We start from the raw sequence: 19,214 nt of genomic DNA on the forward strand, positions 1-19,214 counted from the left end.
TCGACATCCATTGCCACATATTCTTTTCTCCTCATTTTTTTAAACCAATTCATTGTCTGTCGATTTTTGGATCAATGGATTAAAGCAAGACAAGTCCTACGATCCCCATTCATCATCATCCCATCAATCATCATGCCGTCGGTCGTTGCAACTTCCGCTCCCCACCTCCGCGTGTCCGCCGCAAAGAGCCAGGGCGAGAAGCTCCCATCAGACAGTAGCTCGTCGACAAGAATTCCTCCTCCAGAACAATCGGCAGTCGAAGATCGTTTCTTTTGGACATATACCGAGGAGCCACATCGCTCGAGACGGCAGGCTATCATCAAAGCTCATCCGGAGGTATGTGGAGGATTCGACAAGTTTCCGTGCTAGATTGCTGATAGTCCGTCCCCCCTTCTTCTAGGTACTCAAGCTCTGCGGCCCTGAGCCTCTCACCAAATATGTCGTTCTAGGCGTCGTTGCCCTTCAGATCTGCTGTGCATATCTCCTTCGTGATACGCCCTTCTTTTCATGGCGCTTCTTCGCAACCGCATACATAATCGGCGCAACCTCCAACCAGAATCTATTCCTCGCAATCCATGAGATTTCCCATAACCTGGCCTTCCGGTCCGCGATGGCGAACCGGGTGCTGGCCATCATCGCCAACCTTCCGATTGGCATTCCATACAGTGCCGCCTTTCGGGTATGTAGTTCCTGAGCCTTGGGGCCGTAGCCCAAGATGCTGTGAAGAATGCACAGCTATGAAAGAGACACAGGCCTTGCTGACCACGGTCTCGCTTCCTCACAGCCATATCATCTCACCCATCACAAATCTCTAGGCGTCGCAGGCCTCGACACCGATCTCCCTACCGCCGTGGAAGCTTTCCTCCTCGATTCCCTCCTGGGCAAGGCGTTCTTCTGCACCTTCCAAATCCTCTTCTACGCCCTCCGGCCCATGTTCGTCTACAGCCCGCCCTTCACCTCCATCCACCTCCTCAACCTCATCACCCAGCTCTCCTTCGACTACGTCCTTACCACCCTCTGCGGCGGTTCCCTCCAGCCCCTTCTCTACCTCGTCTTTAGCTCCTTCCTCGCCGGCTCTCTCCACCCCTGCGCTGGTCACTTCATCGCCGAGCACTACTTCTTCTCCCGCGTCGAAAGCGGCGGCACCGAGTCCATCCAGGAACAGAAGAAGATGCACGCCGCCGGCACATCCGAAACGCAGCGAGCCCCGCACCCGATGGACTCCCTGCCGCCCCCGGAGACATACTCCTACTACGGGCCCCTCAACATCTTCACCTACAACGTGGGCCTGCACAACGAGCACCACGATTTCCCCGCCATCCCCTGGACCAGACTCCACGAGCTGCACCGCATCGCGCGCGATTTCTACGAGCCGCTCCCCTGCCACCGCAGCTGGGTCTGGGTCATCTGGACCTTCATTCTGGATAAGAACGTGGGCATGTGGTGCCGGGTCAAGAGGGCTCAGGGTGGCCGGCTGGTTGGCGGAGGTGGGAACGGACGCGCTGGCGAGGGCATCTCTGCCGGATCAGCGGGGGCTGAGGAATCTGGGGATGGGTGGAAAGAGAGTGAAATTCAGAATTGATTTCTGAACATCTGTTTTTGTTTACAAAATTGTATATCTTTTCCCGGATTTGTTTTTCAGCTGGAGTATGGCCATAGAACTAGAATAGAAGCGCAGTTTATGTCTTCGAAACTCCCTTCCGAGAGCACATCTTTTGAAGAATCCAGACTTTAAGTGAGAAACCTACAAACTCGGTTTTGTGATCGATAAATAGATTACAGTGCAAACTGCAGGAACCAAAGACAGACTGTAAAATACAAGGAAAGAAGACGAGAGAACACGATTATTAACATTTCAATAGCGTCATCATAAAGTACCCGATACAGCCTGGCTAAGAACGCGTGCATTCGATTAAAAGAAAAGATACTCGCTTTCGACAATCAATAAGTCACTGCCGGAGACAGTGGGGGTTCTTGACGCAGAAGGAAAGTCATTGCAGCAGAGCCTGAGGAAGACCGGGACACGCGAAGAGAAATTCGTGTAACTCGTGCGCTAAACGACGACCACAAACGCTCCGAAAGCTGGGGGTTGTAATTGCTAGATAAAAGCTGGTTGCTCGCCTGCAAGGTGTAGACAGGACTCGCTGCCCTTCTTTTGGGTCATATCATAAAGGAAGACTAAGAAACTAGGACGTTTGGAGGGAATGAAAACAACAAAAGAAATCGGATGAATCACAGGGGTGTGAAAAGGCACACCAGCACAAGCCGGTGATAGTGAAAACAAGAGAGGAACAGGGCTCTTCCGAGGAAAGTACAGTTGTGGACTGCAAAGGGGAAAATAAAGACAGGAAAGGCGATCAAATGAAAGGAGAGAAATGGGGAGGAAGGGGGAGGAAGCAATAAAAGACGAAATAAGTTTTAGAAGAAGAAGTAGGCAATCAAGAAACTCAACAGACATAGTCCAGCGACGACCTGCACTGGCACACCTGCCTCGGCGGACTGAGGGTGCTGTTGTTGCATCGTGGGCGCAGTCTTTTCGGTTTCACCTCCAATCTTCCTTTGTCGCAGTCCCTGATCCGCAAGTCTCTCCTTGAGTTTGTGAATCTGAGCAGTAGCCTCGGAAAGTTGCGCCTTCAAATCATCAGCCGAAGTCGGAATGCCCAATGCGGTATTCTTCGCAGACGTGGTCGAAGTCTCATTTGATTGTTGGGCCAAGGGGTCCCGCTTGGGCTTTTCTCTGAAATCTGGCGGTGGGATAGGTGACGTGTCATTGGTGGTTTTGCTGGAAACTCCAACCGCAGGAGTCTGGTAGTTCGCACCAGGGGAGGTATAGGCAGGAGGTTCTTCTTCGGATACGCTCTTGAATAGGAAGTCAGTTACCACTCGATTTATGACACTTGGATTATGTGCGACAAGGCAAACGTACAATTCCATTTGTCTCTGCAGTCTGTTCGGCACTTGGGGCATCGGCGGGTAGCCAGTTCACTCGAATCTTGCGCTCCTGAATGGCAGATTTGGAAGCTTTCTCGAACTGTAAACTGGTTAGAGGTTATCGCATGAGTGCATTGGAGGCGAAGCGTACAATGGACGAAACATTCGAAAACTCTAGATCACCAGTGACGGCGACGGTCTGAACCAGGAACTTGTCTTTGCATTTGGCGTCGGACGCAGGCTCTTCCTTCATGGCCTGGAGCAGCACTATAAATTCATCAGCGACTGCCGTTCAAACGTCGAGCGCCAACCAAGCGTATAGACCAACCATGAACATCCACACTCTTCCCCGGTTCTATCCGTCCTGAATTCGGGCGCACGCAGTAGCTGGTTTGTTATCAGTTGGAGGTTCTCATGTTGATGTGCTGTGTTCACGGAACAAGGGGGTACGCACTGCTTCGGGGCGGTTGTTTTAACCTAAATGCACAATCACTTGTCAGTCTGTATTCAGTGTGGGCTGTGACTATCCTGGGTGCGCATTCGCAAAATACCTTGAACACAACAGGCTCGGCATTTGAATTGCTCAGATGTAAGACCTCGCAGACCTCGCGATCGAAAGGGCCTATGTTTGGGTCAGTACAGGTGTTCAGAGTGCGACACATTCTGGGTTCGAGAGACCAACGTCTGAAGGCCAACTCTGGCGGCTCGAGAAGAATGGACATCGTGATAGTAGGACAAAAGGAAGTAGATCTGTGAAAGAAGGGAAAAGAGACCGAGAAAATGTAGTCGGAGAAGATAAGGAGAAGTGAGTCTAGTTGATATCGTGGAGACAAGTTTAGGCAGGGGAGATCATGAAGCGGCTGTCTAGGCCAAGGGCGTCCATAATATGGAGACAAGTCGCTGATTACGATTACCTTAACAAACCCATGGTTGGGAGTCGCAAGCGTATCAGTGCTGTGATTGGTTGAACCCGCTGAGTCATCCAAGGATACTCGGCCCAAGTCAGGTGATGTCATCACAGGCTGTCTTGCCTGTGATCCACGCGAGAGTACCTTAACCTCCGTCTGTTGTCTTGGATGTGAGCTGTTCGATATGCACTTCCAACACCGTATTCTCGATGAAGTACTATCTCCGATAAGTCTTCTTATCAAGCAAGAGTACCTTAAGACTTGAGGCCCCAAGATGTGTCCCTGCGTCACCCTCGGGATCCACAGGCTGAGATCCTCGGATCGCATCAGACTTTACCAATAGATGGACAAACAGCCGATTGGGTTATCAATCCATGCTCAGTACATGTGATCTTCTAGCACTGTTGTCGCAGATGATGGTAACATTTATACGAAAGTACCTTCTGTTCTCGCATCCATCTTATCGAAACAGCCTGGAAGATTCCCATTCTCACAGAAGAATCCGAAGTCGTTGTGGGTCGGTCATTTGGTCTCAGGCAGTATCGACAATAATGATTCCAGTAATTTAGGAATGAACTGGATGTCAGCTTTGGAACATAGTCATTTTCAAGGTCAATACCCGCCTGGACAAACATTGGAGCCTTGCAGGCCATGCATGGTCTGGAAATGAAGCGGGCATCAATCTGCGATACGAATCGACGATCTCGACATCGTTCTATTGAGGTTATCCTGACAGCTTTCGACCAATACCTTGCCCAATGGTGCTTTGGAAACAGATCAATAACCCATACTTCCTTTGATCTGCCACTTCCATCTTGCTCCTGAATATCCTAAACCAGCTGTACTATATTGCTGATTATTAGCAGCATCTTGCCATCCCTGAATGCACTGTATTCTTTTAAGCCATGGTATAGTCTTTTGTTCTTGACCTTTCTTGACATGGAAGTCTCGTACTTCATCTCTAACGATTGTACCCGTAATTCAGCAGCCGACGTGTGCCAACAACCTAGCGAACTTCGCCAGTCTGGGCTCAAAATAATCTATTCTATTGGAATTTGCAGCAAGAGCCTTAGTGAGAAAGGGTCTGTAGTCAAAGAGATCCAGATCAAGGGGCCTCTGGCAAGTCTCCGCAGTAGATATTGTGGACCATCCCGCATGTTTGCCGCTAAAGCTAAATAGCTAACGGTACGTCACTTATAAGCTGGCCTCAATCCTCTTTGTTGAACCAATTCTTCTCTGGCCTTAGAGCTCCATATAACAGAGTTTACTTACTTTCTGCAAAGCTTCAAAAACTATTGTATCTTTCAATTAACTGTCTTACGGCATCGACAGATATCCTCAGCTTCCGCTGCTTGAACTCAACACTACAAGCTTCACCACTCATACCACTTTGATCCCTGCACTCAAAATCACGTCTGAAACACATATCACCCCTCGAGATGGCTACTTCAGATCTGGATCAGCTCATTGAAATGGGCTTTGATAAAGAGAGGGCACAGCTGGCGGTAGCGAAAACTGGTGGCCGTACGATTACCCCTCACCTATTCTCGTATCGCAAATAACTAATCTTGTCTGGCTTGTGACACCTTAGTTCAGGGCGCTCTAGAATGGCTCGAAGAAAATCAAGACAAGTCTCTGGACGAGATAAAGGCTGCTGGGTCGAAGGAAGGAGATTCTGAGGAAGATCATGCATTACAACCTGGCGAAGAACCCCGCAGTCTGGTCTGCAATGACTGTGGCAAGCAATTCCGCAGCCAGGCACAGGCAGAGTTTCATGCATCCAAATCTGGGCATGTAGACTTCTCTGAGTCAACAGAAGAGATTGCACCTTTGACGGAAGAGGAGAAGAAGGCCAAGCTGGAGGCACTACGACAGAAACTGGCCGCCAAGCGAGCAGTACAGTCCGAAAAAGACAAGGAAGATCAGAGGAGGAATGAGGTAGATATATTCTGGGAAGGGTTTCCACTATAGGAGTCACCACTGACGGAGTTTGATCCAGGAAATCCGACGAAAGAGCACGAAAGAATCCCAAGATATGAAGGAAGAACTCCAGAGGAAGCAGATGATGAAAGAAGCAGCCAAGAAAAAGCAAGAGAAACTGGAAGAGATCGAAGCAAAGCGTCGCGTCAAAGCTAGAATCGAAGCGGATAAGGAGGAACGGCGACGGAAGGCCGAACAGGAAAGAGCCGAGCGTGCTGGCATGGCGCCTCCTGCACAACCTGCTGCTCCAGCAGCGACAGCTTCCGGACCTGTCGCTTCGAAGCCTGCATCCACTTACACAGAAACACGACTCAGGTTCCAAACGCCCAAAGGCAACATCATGAAGACAATGCCCGTAGATACTACGTTGTTCGAGGTCGCCACAGCCCTGAAGCAGGAAGACGGTCTCGAAGTCCAAAGCTTTGTCCAAAACTTTCCCAGAAAGGTGTTCGACTCCGAGTTCTTTGGCGAGTCTCTCAAGGATCTTGGACTTATTCCAAGCGCCAGTCTCGTCGTTCAGTGACTGCTGCGTAAGTGATTGGCAAAGTTCGCTGCTTATGATGCCAGCGACATGCCACCTCACAAGCTGATTACGATTGTTAATGAGAACATTTTTGTCCTTATTATTCTGTTCTTTTTGAAGTGTTACATTCGAGGTCGAAGAGAATAAATAGAAACACACGGCTTGACTCAATCAGCGGCGCAAGTTAGGCTACATTGTGTGAATCGTATTAAAGTCACGTGTTACCGCGATATGACCGTGTTTGGTCACGCGTTCACTTGTCTCGTGCTCTCCAATCTATCACAGACAGCACCTCAAGCTTATCATCTCAGCGAAGCATAGCTACATGCAGAATCAATGACCTGATTTATAACCCCATCCCATCCATATCATCAGTTATGCCCGCGTAAGCCTACAAACCATCACGGTCCTCCACCTTGCCATGTTGATTGGAGCTAATCGCGTCTCACTCCCTAGTGTTGGCGACCAGCACCGCGGTGGCCCAGCATGTGTCACGATGCCAAACTCGACAGGAAACATATCCAGTAATCCGTTTGAAGAGCCTCAGCGACGAATCAGCGAATATACAGCACAAGAAATCGCCACGTTACAAGCACGCCTTGATAAGAAACTAGGCCCCGAGTACATCTCCTCGCGGCCTGGTGCTGCAGGTCAAAAAGTGCACTATCTCTCCGCGGATAAGTGTATCAATCTTGCAAATGAGGTCTTCGGCTTCAATGGCTGGTCCAGTTCGATACAGAATATTCAGATTGACTTCGTATGTTGATGAGGGTCTTCGATTGGAATACAACGAGTTCTTGTTAGAATATGGAAAATGTGGCTAATCCTGCCTCAATAACAGGTGGAAGAGAGTCAACATACTGGAAAGATTAGTTTGGGCTTATCAGTCATTGTGAGGGTGACTTTGAAAGATGGAACTTTTCACGAAGTACGTGTTCAAGGTGGTTGTTTCCACATGATCAGCCGGCGCGCCATTGCTGACCGTAGTCTTGATTACGCTAGGACATCGGTTATGGTCATATTGAAAATTGCAAGGGGAAAGCCGCGGCTTTCGAAAAGGCTAAAAAAGAAGGAACCACCGATGCTCTTAAACGTGCACTGAGAAACTTCGGAAATGTGCTGGGTAACTGCATCTACGACAAGGATTATGTGTCAAAGGTTACCAAAGTGAAGGCCGCCCCTGTATGTTATTTATCCACAACGTCTGCTAAGAGAGCGCCGCTTACTGATATCTGCTGCAGGCCAGATGGGACGTCGACGAGCTACACCGGCATCCTGACTTCGCCCCAATAAAGAAGGAGCCCATCAGACCAAAGATCGTTCCAGAGGACGATGACCTTCCACCACGCCCAGCAACAATCGTGAAGAACAGCAGTGCGATTAATACTGCTGCATTGGATGGTGATGGAGAGTTTGGAAGTACGTGCAAACAACTAAACATGTTAGAAGTCCACGCTAATGGCAGTCAGGCGATCTATTTGACGAAGCTGATTTCGGGGTCGCTGCCACCGGAAACCCAGATGAGGTAGTACTTGAGCCGGAGACTCGGCCAAGGCCGCAGCCACCGACACCGGTGAATGTTCAACCTTTCAGCCGGGGTGCCCAGGGCAACCTTGCTCGTCCAAACCCAGCAGTTGTGACCCCTTCGAAACCAGAAAGGCCTTCATACACCAATAGACAATCCTCCGTGCCACCTGCCATCAATGGAAGGCCAAATCCTCCCGCACAACAAGATCAATGTGCAGGTCAGAGGCGGCATCTTCCTCAAGGGCCACAGCAGAATTTCCAAAACGCCCGGGTGGTGCCAGCAGTTCAGTCAAAAACCAGTCAAGATTCAGCATTATCTAATACAACTGCTCAAGTGCCCATCAAGCGTGAGATGGATACCAGAATTCAGGACACAGCTCCTCCAGCCAGTTCGCCATCTATTCCACCTGCTTCATTCTTCTCAGCGCGTGCGGTAGACCTGCTGCGGGAGAATCCGCATACTGCCGTGACCGCTCCTCAATTCGACCCCCATGCTGAAAGCCCGTCTATCCGTAAGACAGCTGGTGTTGATCATAGCAAGAGCGTCCCCATCTCAAGACCAATGCTGGCAGGTGCATCACCTGCTGCAAACAACACGCGCGATTTCATTAACCCTTCCATGGACATGCATCGGAAGATCGGCGCTCCAGGCGTTGGTCCCGGCAGTCCGATGATGAATCGAAGCCAAACAACCTCATCATACCGTCCCCTGACGCGGCAGAATATAGACCCCAAACAAGCAGTCAACGGCGCCGTCGCGAGTCGGGGCGCCTTCGGTCCCCCTAATACGAATGGGAAGCGGCCTCCCTTAAACGACGTGACGAATGCAACTGCTTCTGGAGGCAGCGGGCCTGTCTCCGTGGCTAGTGCTAATGATCCCAAGAGGCCCAGGATTGACGGGAATCCCGCACCGTCCGCACCGCCGCAACAGCAGCAACAATAGATCACAATTGATAAAGCGGGTTTAATATATCATTAAACATTGCATTTACCTTTTATATTTTTAGAGATTCAATTGAGCAACTGGCGTTCAGGAGCCAAAGGCTGGGATATCACGGATCAGAGATACTGGGTTGTGGATTGTATTTGGTCATGGTCTTTATGTGAGATTTTTTCAAAAGAGCGATGCCTTTCTTTTGATCTCAGGCATATGCCATTTGCTCGGCTGGCCTTGATGACTGAGTAACTTCACTCTGAGACAGCTACCTATCTTGTCCATGTGTGAGGGTAGATTGATGGGTCCTGGCATGTATCGAGTACCTCATCAGTAGTCAAGGATGGGTTAAGAGCTGAGGTATAAAACTACCAGCCTCGTTAGCGTTAAAGTCCTCGGCTTGTTTAATGATGCTGATCGTTTGTTTTCTTCCCACTCAATCTGAAGTTCCATAACATCTTCACCATGCCGAGGCCTTCAAGGTCACTATCTGGCAACAATGAAAACATACTTGGAGAATGAAAGCACACACAATAATTCCATAGAATTATGTCTACTGAGCAATGAGATCAAACGATTGAGGCTTCCTACTATTTGTCTTTTCTAACTAAACGGGGCAAGGGTACCTTTAAAGGGCAAGTCGAAGAAGGGGGAATAACAATGGAAATCATACAAGTCATGAAAGAAGGGTGTTGAACGTACGGAACTTGACGGGAGAAGGAAAGCGCAGGCACGAAGGGTGAAGGATGAACAATAAATGCATAGTCATACAAAGTTCGCATAGAAAAGCAGACTCATCACCACCCAAACGGGAGATACGGGGGTTCAACGCAAAGGACGTCCTTCTGTGGGGTTTGCGTAGATCGAGCTTCCAATGCCACCTCGAAATGGTCCATTAGGCTTCTGAAGCGTGTTGCTTTCTTGGGCTTTGGGAGCATGTATCGACTGCTGGAGCGGGTTCGGTCTTGGAGCATATCTCGATTGCTGCAATGCGTCCGGCTTTGTAGAGGGGACTGACTGCTGCAGTGGGTTTGGTTTTGGGGCATGTATCGACTGCTGCAGTTCGCTCAACTTTGGAGTGGCATTATGCACGACATTGGCCGGCGCAGACCTAGGAGCGGATCGACTAGTGAGCGCACTGGTATTCGACACATTGAATACTGTTCCTCCCAGAGCGTGCACTGAAGCCATAGTCTTGGAAGAGGTATCCTTGGTGGTAGCTGAGGGACCAGCGATGTTAGCAGTCTTAGACTCAAGTAGGTTCTGGTCGTCCTCCTTATCGAATGTAAGTAGGGTTTCTTTAGGAATGAAAACGGAAGCCTGTGGCCGATACGGAATTGAGAACTTCACCCGTGGTTGAAGTGTTCCTTGACAAACGTCGAGTCAGCTATCGCTGTTCTGAACTAACTTTGAGGTCGTAATCACAAACGTCAAAACCTACCATGATTGAGAGGCTTCTCTGCCGACGATATCTCCATTCCAGGTGCCTGAGCCTGGCCACCACGTCTGCCTGGTAGTAGATGATCGCCAAAGATATGGCTCTCGCTAGGCTTACGGACGTCCTGTCTGGACTGTGGTGTGGCCTCAACGGTGCTTGGGCTCGGTGAACCCATAATAGCACCATCCTTACTAGGCTGACGAGTGCGCTGTAGATGGTCGACTGGCGATTGAGAGGTTTCTGAGTCGCTTGAGAGGGGAGGGTCTGGGTCCCGATACTCGCTGAAACTAGTGTTCCTTTGGGTTTTGCTGAAGAGATTTCCTGGGGAAAACGGCATTGCCTTTGCGTTGAACCTGGATGGGCTGGGGCTGCCATCCAAAGGTAGACCAGATGATACATATCCTTTTTTGAGAGGTGTGCTCTCAGCCAGAGAGGATGTTGACAATGCAGGGGAGAATATCTCAGACTCTTCTGTTTCCTTTTCCTTTTCAGAAATAATAGTTGGAGCTTCCTGATAAGTGATGTTATCCTGATGTTGCTCAGCGATTTGCCCAAGGGTCTTTCGAGATGGCTGTTTAGGCCATGGAATTTGGTCTATGAGCTCCTTTTTGTATTTGATCAAAGCTTGCAGATCCTCGTCTTGTAGATGCCCAGGCACGTGTTGACGGAAAGTTGACTCCACGAAGTTGTAAAACCCAGCAATCTTCTTCTGAATGGCGTCCAGATCGACGGGTGCTTTAGCTTGTATAGAAATCGTCTTTTCACTCTTGCTTTCTTCTTCGCTATGTCTCAACGAGTCCTTCAAATCAACTGTCTCGGCTTGTACCTCACTGGATTCGGGTACTACCGGTTTCTGGGCTGGAACTGGTATAGAATAGTCCTGGAAATAGATCCCTTTCAAATCTTCCATGGCCGGACTCATCAATCGGCGATCTTGGGCATCCAGCACTTCTTTATTTGGAGGGGTCGAGTCGAAGTCAAGCAGAACTTCACTTGACACCTCAGCCGGGCTACTAGGAGTTTCTTGCTCTATGAACTGAACTGCTGAATCTGGTTCTCGAAGCTCGGTAGAGTGGCTTAGTGGCCCATCGCTCTGTGTTCGTGGTTTGTCTTGGTTCTTCAGGTCTGCAGGGCCAGAAGGGGATTGTTCTGAAGATGCCAGGCTCAATATCTGAGGACGCTGGCCTTCCTCATTTGCTGCACCAGACGTCGGGACTATGATGCCTTGCACAAATTGGCCGTTATCAGACGAGGCAGGCGTGGCAACGGCCACTGAATCTCGTTCGGAGAGTAAAGACACAACGGATTCATCATACACCTGAGCTGCAGCATTGTCTTTATGCTCTCTAATAAACTCAAGGCTTTGGAAGTGGGCATTTTCTGACAGGCCGATAGTTCTGGCTTCTGCTTCATGGCTTTTGCTAGTCACCGAAGGTGGAGACGAACTTGGAGTTTTGGCGCTGACCAGGTTGCGAGCCACAGCAAGAAAACTTTCGGGAGGACTAAGAATCCGTGAATAATCTGCTCTGGATCTACTTGAGTTTTAGATGCGCTGAGAGATTGAGCGGGTATAGGACTTACATAGGTCGTCTCTTTTTCAAGGAGGCAAGCTCTCTCTTCACTCCTTTATGGTCGTATAGGTCAGCCATGTCTCCAAACACGAAAGAAGGCCGCAATTCCTACCTCTAGTTTCTCTCTGAACTTTACGAGCATATTCTTCCCGGCCCTTTCTTGGAGAGTCGTTGTTACTATCAAGAGCAGGATCTTGGAGGCGCTTTCTGGAATGAGGTGATTCAACAAGATAGTTACCCAACTTCGAGACAACAGGTTGTTGTAAAGCCTGAGGCTGAGCACTATTTCAGGAGTCAGGACAAGTTCATAATCAAGCTCATGGCTTTCAGCACTTACGTTGGTGCAGGGTGTTTTGTGACACGACCTCTTGTTCCGATCACTCCTCCGCCACGGCCAGATATCTTCGAGCCTCTTGCCGATATAGAGCGACCACTTGGGGCTCGTTCAGCGGCCTTGAGAAAATTGTCTTTCTTTTGGACAGATTTTGAATAAGATTGGCCGCCACTTTCTTGTATTACAGCACGCAGTTGAAGGCGATGGCTTTGGCCATCGAGGAGGCTGTCCAATTGCTCCAATTCTTGGGTATCACCTATCTCTTTGTACACGTCTTCAAGGCGTTCAGTCAAAGTCAAGTCTCTGAATGTACAGAGAGGAAAACTCACTAGCCCAAGCGTTGAGGCGTGGTGCGTTTGCTTTAGCAACACGCTCTGCGTCTGTCCCGGCGACATTGGACATGCGAGTAGCTTCAATATCCTTCAAGCGAATGTTCCTAAAACTCTTGCTATCTGCAGTTGAGATGTGCTCTCTTCTAAGCGTCCCAAGGTCCTCCTAAACACACCCACAACTTGCGTTAGCAACATTCCAGTTAAGATAATCAATCATGGGTCATAAAGAGGCGAGCTCTCACCATTTGGAGCCTTTTCAAGCGCTCAGTCGCCTCATCATCCATATTGTTGATTCGGTACTCGTCTGCGATGTTGACGCGCAAAGATGGGTTGAAACGATAAGGAAGATTCGTTCTTCTGTTTTATTTAGAAGGTAGAAACAATCAACAGATCAAGCGACGGATTATGAAAAGTAAATGAATCTTTGAAAGTGCATCAGATGAATCACCCCGTCCTGTTTGGATAGGTACTAAGCTCGCTTGCGAGAGTCAACTCGAGATATGCGTAACACGAGACCCTTTGGTTGCCAGCCAAGTCTGGAAGTCTCCTCAGAAGCCCCAAGAGAAGCTCTTCCGAATACTTAGAAAGTGTCCGTTAGGGTGGTGATTGTTGATTTCATGCCTATGGCAGGTGTGAGAGAGAACAGTTTGATACAAATAAGATAAAGGGAGCAATGAACGTGGAAAGGATTGGATGAGATACAGAGATTTCAGAGAGGAAACGTATGAAGAATAAAAAGACAAAGAAGAAGGGGATGCAGGAGGGTTTGTTGCTACGGCGTCACATTGCAAACGAATCCCGGTGCCAAAGTGGAAGGATCGTATCGATTGAAACAGAGGTTGTGAGATGTGTGTCTTAGATTTGGGAGATAGCACAAACCAGAACTTATCTGTTATTGTTGTACATAGGCCCGTAAGAAGTCTTCATACTAGAAGCAGTGTGCTCTCAAACCAGCATGGAACCGAAAGCTGTCTCTTATGCAGCTAGAAGACATGGAAATGGCCCCGAATCCCACAATGACTACAGCAGAACAAAGAAGTAGAGCACAAGCTATCATGTTATGTCAGTACGCCTTCGGTGAAGATTCGGGAATTGATTCTGTATATATACAATGGCTCGGAGAGCCAGATAGGATGTCTATTGGTCAAAAGACCCAAATTGGAATCTTGCATGCCCTTAGCAATGCTTATCAGCTGCTAAGCACTGCAGGACTTTGTGCCACCCACGTCTGTAGGGGCAAGAATGGCAAGTTAACGACTCGCTTTCATTGGGATAGAGGTGCCGATGATGTAGACTCACTGCTTATCATTTTTGCTATAGCTTGCAACAAGCTAACTCCCATCACGGTAATTCCAAATACGATGCACAGGTATGCAGGTATCTTAGCTCTTCGACTCGCATTGCTTAGCTTGACGTAGCATAGTGGAGGGAAGATATATGCCAGTGCAGCAGCACTTGTCGCGCCGATGAGTTCAAACACAGCCCCGAGATCACAAGTAATCAGCGCCATAACCATAGAGGTCACCACCAGGGACGTTGTGAATATTAAGTGTCGGTTTATGTTAAATGGTTCCTCGGGGAAGTAATAGGTGGTCATGACTGATCGACAAACAAAGGCTTCCAGAGGCAATGTCGTGAGCATATTCAAGCCGAAGCAGCTGTGAGACGAATCATGTTAGCTGAAAAGACATCTACATAGCATTGGTGTACGTCGGAAGGCTTACAGTCGTGCTATGTTGACCATGATGTTGTCCGACGGGAAGTTATTGAGCACATTGCCCTCCGTATTGGACCCAAAGAAAAGAAAGCCCGAGATGCCCATAGTAAGGCACATACAGAGTGAAACCGCAGTTGAGTAGTGGGTCACCTTTGCAAAGCGATCCATAGTAGGCTTCTTGAGGGAACCATAAATCAAGAGGCTGTTGTGATCTTTCGGATGGTCAGTCAGAGCTCGCTCCAAATATCAGCCCACAAGGCACTTACGGCAAACAAAAGCTATAGTCAATTAGTGGTAAGTCCCAAAATCCCAAGATGAGCTCAACGTACCGAACGATATCACTCCAACCGCCTGAAAGAATCCCGAGTTGATAAAAAGCAGGCTCTTCACCTCTCCGCGGGATTCAGAAGGGACACGAAATCCTTGTGTAATTACAGCGACGACAATGACCGTCATGCTGATGAGCGCCAAAGTGGACGCTTTCGCCAACTGTCAGACAGTCAGCTCAAGATCGTCCACTACACCGAATATATGAACTGTACCTTTGCAATATCTCGGTACAGGGATAAGGGATATGAAATTCCCAAGACAAAAAGAACAATGGTAGCCCTCCTGTCCGTGAGGAGCCAAAGAAAGGACATGTCTCTGAGAGAAGGGAACAGGGAGCTGAAGACATGCGGTATAGTATCACCAACGATAATACAGAATGCAACCATACCACCAAAGGCAAAAGCCCATTGAGCAACAGAAATTGCAATCAGACCACTCTTCCCGAAGCAGTGCTGCATTGTCGCTTGGAAAGAATCCGCGCCGCTCAGCTTGGAGTTGACCACGATTAAGCGGATCGTCCAGTCCACTGCGACAGTGAGTCCCAGCAAGAGTATAATTCCCATGGTCATACCAGCTTGCCGAAGCGCATAAGGCTGGCCAATGATACCAGCTCCAATAATACTATTGGCCATGTTCATAAACGCCATTCGCATTCCACTCCTTGGTCTTGCACTTTCGAGATGGTCCTCGGGAAAGAAATCGTCGGAAGTCGCAAGGGTCACGCTGGGGGCTTCTATATCCGTCAGGAGAGGAACCATTTGGCCTCTACTCCCTCTCCCTGACCTGGTTGCATTCGGCCGCGCATAGTCTTCTTCCTCCAGCCAGGAGTCCTCCGAGTCGCGCGTGGGGCCGTTAAGGTGCTGTTCCTCTTCAGATTCTTCTTCAATATCAAATCGGACACGATTCGTCGTCCGAGGAGTACGGCGCGATCCATCTGGTGTTGGTTGAGATATAGACGATCGGTACTTGTGAGCATTCGGGGGAGCAGAGGGAGAGATCAGGGATGGACTTGGAGCAGGATAAACTGCTAAGTCGGCTTCTTCGTTTGAGGAATCAAGCAGCAGCGAGTGAGATTCCGCTTCGACTGGTCCATGATTTCCAAGTAGTAGAGACTCCCGTTCTTCATCCTCTTGCATTGCTGAATTTGAATATCATGGTAATGTCGCATCTTTCATCATCGGATGGTGTTGGGGGGCCAAGTAACCACGTAAAAACACACGTGATGAGTCTTATCGATAAGCAAACAAAGAACTGGGATTATCCAATCACATCACGCTGTTCTTCTATACTTCCAGATATTGGAAACATCCGTCAGGTACCTACACATAACGAACAGAAGTATGCACCATTAAGTGCCAGAGATCTGGTTGATGAAGAGTCCCTATTACCTTGAAGCATGGCCCACTCGATTGATTTAGGGCAAGCCAACTTCCGCTCCTATATTCTAGATCTGAATCTCATGCTGCATGCATCAGTAGAGTTATTCTACGAGAGAGTTCGGAGCTCAGTACAAACTCAGAATCTAGAACAACTGATCCAGTCTGCAGAGTTATGGATTATTCAAGCCCCAGAGGTTAAGATGCACCTCATTACCACCGGAGACCAGACTCTCCCGATGGTTGCAGTTTTCTCATCACTCCTTGGAGATATGCTTTGCAATTTGAGAGTACGTACCTGTGAGAAGGGAGTCACTCATCAGGTTCTTGGTCATGACGTTGTGTTAACAAGTCCTCTTAGCTTTGGTCGGATTTAGATCTTGCTATCGTGCCCAGAAGCTCTAATCATTCAGTCGAGCCGCACCCTTCAGACACCCTTCGACACTCTTTTGGATTACGCAGGAAGACCGGAAGATCCACAACCACAAAGATGACTAGAATACCAGCTACAATGCGAGCCGTAAGCGATGCTGCTCCTCCACCTACAGTTGTTACGGCTTGCTTATCTTCGATTACCATTCTCCTGGAATACTCCAGCCCGAGACAAGATATACCGAGATCATTTTCAGTGGAATCTGAATCACCGCCAACGACACGGTTTCAGAGGTTGGTAGCCAGTCCAAACAACTCATATACTTTGCTAGATGAGGACTTTTGTCGGGAGTCATCTGTAATGCAGCTTGGATTTGTGGATGAGCATGGGTACTACGACGCATTGGCCTTTCCCGAAGAACTCGCGGCCATCGACGACAACTTCACACAGCAGACAAAATGCCACAGTCAGATCTATCAATGTTTCTATGATCTTTTCTCAAAAAGCTTTCATTCACTTTTTGCTGGCTGTTCTCGGCGGGCGAACGAGTCTGACCTAGAGGATAATCGTCTCCGACCTCTGTCTCGCTTGGTACCGTCAGTGTTCAGCCTAGGATACCGAGAGGTAATGACTTCAGCCAGATATGGGAGGCAAGAAGAAGATATAGCTAACAGATTTTTTTTTTTCCATTCGCAGGCTATCAGTCAAAGATCGCACTTGATCCCTTCGATTGCCAAGTCTCTGACTTTCATGCTGAAAACAACAGAAAATCCAATTTTACAAAGAAAGATTGAAAATCTTCGAGGTCTCAATTGTCCTCAAGTTGCAGCAACATCTCAATCTCTGCAAACAACTCATGTGAGAACGGCGATACGAACGGCTCTTTGGAAAATCGCCCAGAAACAGCTATACAATCCTCAAGCTTTGCGGAAATCAAATCTGCTGGACACCCTTGATCGTTCTTTTCACAGTCACAGAGCTGTGGATGATGACCTATTCTTGGGGATGGGCATGGACGAGCTTCATGATACTCATGATATTGAGGATCAGGGGATATACGACTTTGACCACTACATAGATACCAGTGACGACAGCCTCGCATTCGAAGAGGATGACAACATAAGCGACAACATCAGTTCTCTCTTGTCTCTTGATGGAAATGGCTCGCTTGATCTAGCCGACATGTTAGAGCATGACGATACAGAAATCGATCAAACCTGGCCAAATCAAATAATGCTCAATTGCTTCCCTGTCAAATCATCCGACTCGTTAGACTATCTGCCAGAGCAACTATCGTGCCGGCTTTCTATTAGCGACAGTGAAATGCTTGTATCCGATTTCTTTGAAGACGAAGGTTCAGACCCACCGATTCTTACTCACAGCGCCACAAGTATCTCTGAGAACCTTGAGGCCATTGTTGAGGATTACGATTTTATGCTATGTGACGACTATTGAGCTGTTTTCATGTCCGGCCAAAATTTCAAATATATACATTCGATGCATTCTTACATAACCCACCAGCAATTCAGGCGTACCCTGTGAAAAACACTAAATTGAAAATCCTTAAAGCGTCTTGCCATGGATCAAAAATAAACTCTACCATTCAGAGTTTGGGAATAGTATCATTAAAAAAAAAATGCGAAAAACTAGAGCATGATACCCTCCATTTCATCTATCTATCTCATTGAGAAGGAAAGATAATGATCTCGGGAATGGAAATGGTTTAGGTTTACCATTCCCAACGCCACAGTCCAGACATACTCCTGTATCGAACGCAGAGTCTCTGGGAAAGAATATCATATCATGAACACCATCAGATGAACCCACTCCATTCAATGGCCGCGTTTGTTGCTCCATACTCCAATGACCCAGATCATTTCGAAATTCACAGTATTATGTCTCAGAGAACTCGTAGTCGAGCAAGTGATGCGCAGCAGTCATTCACTCATTATTCAGGCGATATTAAACTGTTTATTTGAACTCGTTGACTGAAGAATGGATACGACGCTTCGGAATGTTTTCATCCTGTCCAGAGTCCTCGCGCAAGGGACCGGGTCTCATGCCGGCTGGCCAGGAAGGCGCATCAACAGAAAGCGCAAGGGGTCTGAGCCTAGTCTCGTCAAAAAGTGTAATGAATATCTCATCCAGAGATCTGGATTTAGGCCAAGAAAAATTAAGGTATTCTTCAATGATGGCTGCCATATCCCACCCCTGAAGTTTGCGGAAGCAGCCGATAATGCAACCGGTTCGGTGCTGTGTTAAGTTTAGCCAGAAGCATTCTAGGGTAAGATCATTCTCGTGGGCTTACCCTGCCCTTGTTGCAGTGCACAAGCATTGGATGGTTGGCTTTGTTGAGTAGTATCTCCAGGATGTAGTTGACGATGTGATCTGGTGTACGGACCGCGGGATCTTTGTTGGCTTGGACCAGAATGCGGCGATGCTCAATGCCATTTTCTTTGAGAAAGACCTGATGATCTCTTGTGTATTCACCTTCGACAAATGTCCTGAACAGCTGGCATAAGTAAGACGTTCGGTACAGTGTGAATACAACATACACAATCATCTTGAGGTTCAACTTTTTGAGGGCAGGAAGATGCCATGGCTGGGGGAAACTGCTTCTATAGATGCCCTGGACGACTTCCCCAAAATTGAGGGGCAGTGTTTCAGCATCAAGGTCATCAGTAGTTTCTGTAGCTGATTTATCTCTCAGATGAGTTCTCTCCCCTGCTCGACGCGTTCTGATTAGTCAAATGTATCTAGCACAAATGGCAGGCCAACGGCGGTAATAGACTCACCACCTCTGCCCTTAAGGGAACCATTGGAAGCCTTTTCAGTGAGTGGCATAGCCATCTGGAAGTTCTTTCCTGCAAAAGATGAGCAAATTCTAGAATTTGACGCGTCTAGTATGATCAGATGCTTCTCCGATCGCCTGATTCCTTT

At 48.3% G+C, this 19,214-nt stretch overlaps 8 protein-coding genes across 8 annotated transcripts; 4 read left to right on the forward strand and 4 right to left on the reverse strand.

The window, feature by feature from the left end:
* Nucleotides 1–132: 132 nt before the first annotated feature.
* ACLA_046230 (sphingolipid delta(4)-desaturase family protein) lies at nucleotides 133–1,582 on the forward strand (the record flags this gene model as incomplete). Its single annotated transcript, XM_001271583.1, has 3 exons — nucleotides 133–336; nucleotides 401–679; nucleotides 785–1,582. 3 exons carry the CDS (start codon nucleotides 133–135, stop codon nucleotides 1,580–1,582), a joined length of 1,281 nt encoding a protein of 426 aa, XP_001271584.1.
* Nucleotides 1,583–2,418: 836 nt separating this feature from the next.
* Nucleotides 2,419–3,653, reverse strand: ACLA_046240 (putative integral ER membrane protein Scs2; the record flags this gene model as incomplete). The annotated part of the gene is made up of 7 exons (XM_001271584.1): nucleotides 2,419–2,859; nucleotides 2,927–3,031; nucleotides 3,083–3,198; nucleotides 3,260–3,318; nucleotides 3,386–3,408; nucleotides 3,483–3,553; nucleotides 3,614–3,653. The coding sequence occupies 7 exons, from the start codon at nucleotides 3,651–3,653 to the stop codon at nucleotides 2,419–2,421; spliced, it is 855 nt and encodes a 284-aa protein (XP_001271585.1).
* Nucleotides 3,654–5,278: 1,625 nt separating this feature from the next.
* Nucleotides 5,279–6,342, forward strand: ACLA_046250 (putative UBX domain protein; the record flags this gene model as incomplete). Its single annotated transcript, XM_001271585.1, has 3 exons — nucleotides 5,279–5,363; nucleotides 5,431–5,777; nucleotides 5,839–6,342. 3 exons carry the CDS (start codon nucleotides 5,279–5,281, stop codon nucleotides 6,340–6,342), a joined length of 936 nt encoding a protein of 311 aa, XP_001271586.1.
* A 377-nt stretch (nucleotides 6,343–6,719) lies between these two features.
* On the forward strand, nucleotides 6,720–8,812 carry ACLA_046260 (RAD52 DNA repair protein RADC; the record flags this gene model as incomplete). The annotated part of the gene is made up of 6 exons (XM_001271586.1): nucleotides 6,720–6,727; nucleotides 6,799–7,099; nucleotides 7,184–7,270; nucleotides 7,345–7,524; nucleotides 7,584–7,761; nucleotides 7,812–8,812. The coding sequence occupies 6 exons, from the start codon at nucleotides 6,720–6,722 to the stop codon at nucleotides 8,810–8,812; spliced, it is 1,755 nt and encodes a 584-aa protein (XP_001271587.1).
* An 816-nt stretch (nucleotides 8,813–9,628) lies between these two features.
* ACLA_046270 (uncharacterized protein) lies at nucleotides 9,629–12,762 on the reverse strand (the record flags this gene model as incomplete). The annotated part of the gene is made up of 7 exons (XM_001271587.1): nucleotides 9,629–10,170; nucleotides 10,245–11,773; nucleotides 11,823–11,865; nucleotides 11,925–12,094; nucleotides 12,150–12,420; nucleotides 12,476–12,641; nucleotides 12,721–12,762. The coding sequence occupies 7 exons, from the start codon at nucleotides 12,760–12,762 to the stop codon at nucleotides 9,629–9,631; spliced, it is 2,763 nt and encodes a 920-aa protein (XP_001271588.1).
* Nucleotides 12,763–13,742: 980 nt separating this feature from the next.
* On the reverse strand, nucleotides 13,743–15,661 carry ACLA_046280 (putative amino acid transporter; the record flags this gene model as incomplete). The annotated part of the gene is made up of 4 exons (XM_001271588.1): nucleotides 13,743–14,136; nucleotides 14,203–14,407; nucleotides 14,525–14,684; nucleotides 14,738–15,661. 4 exons carry the CDS (start codon nucleotides 15,659–15,661, stop codon nucleotides 13,743–13,745), a joined length of 1,683 nt encoding a protein of 560 aa, XP_001271589.1.
* A 260-nt stretch (nucleotides 15,662–15,921) lies between these two features.
* ACLA_046290 (uncharacterized protein) lies at nucleotides 15,922–17,729 on the forward strand (the record flags this gene model as incomplete). The annotated part of the gene is made up of 3 exons (XM_001271589.1): nucleotides 15,922–16,191; nucleotides 16,263–16,898; nucleotides 16,971–17,729. 3 exons carry the CDS (start codon nucleotides 15,922–15,924, stop codon nucleotides 17,727–17,729), a joined length of 1,665 nt encoding a protein of 554 aa, XP_001271590.1.
* A 516-nt stretch (nucleotides 17,730–18,245) lies between these two features.
* yphA (tyrosine phosphatase family protein) lies at nucleotides 18,246–19,124 on the reverse strand (the record flags this gene model as incomplete). Its single annotated transcript, XM_001271590.1, has 4 exons — nucleotides 18,246–18,527; nucleotides 18,583–18,778; nucleotides 18,830–18,998; nucleotides 19,070–19,124. The coding sequence occupies 4 exons, from the start codon at nucleotides 19,122–19,124 to the stop codon at nucleotides 18,246–18,248; spliced, it is 702 nt and encodes a 233-aa protein (XP_001271591.1).
* Between the last annotated feature and the right edge of the window lie 90 nt (nucleotides 19,125–19,214).

This window comes from Aspergillus clavatus, genomic scaffold, assembly GCF_000002715.2.
Source record: "Aspergillus clavatus NRRL 1 1099423829800 genomic scaffold, whole genome shotgun sequence".
Lineage (NCBI taxonomy): Eukaryota > Fungi > Ascomycota > Eurotiomycetes > Eurotiales > Aspergillaceae > Aspergillus > Aspergillus clavatus.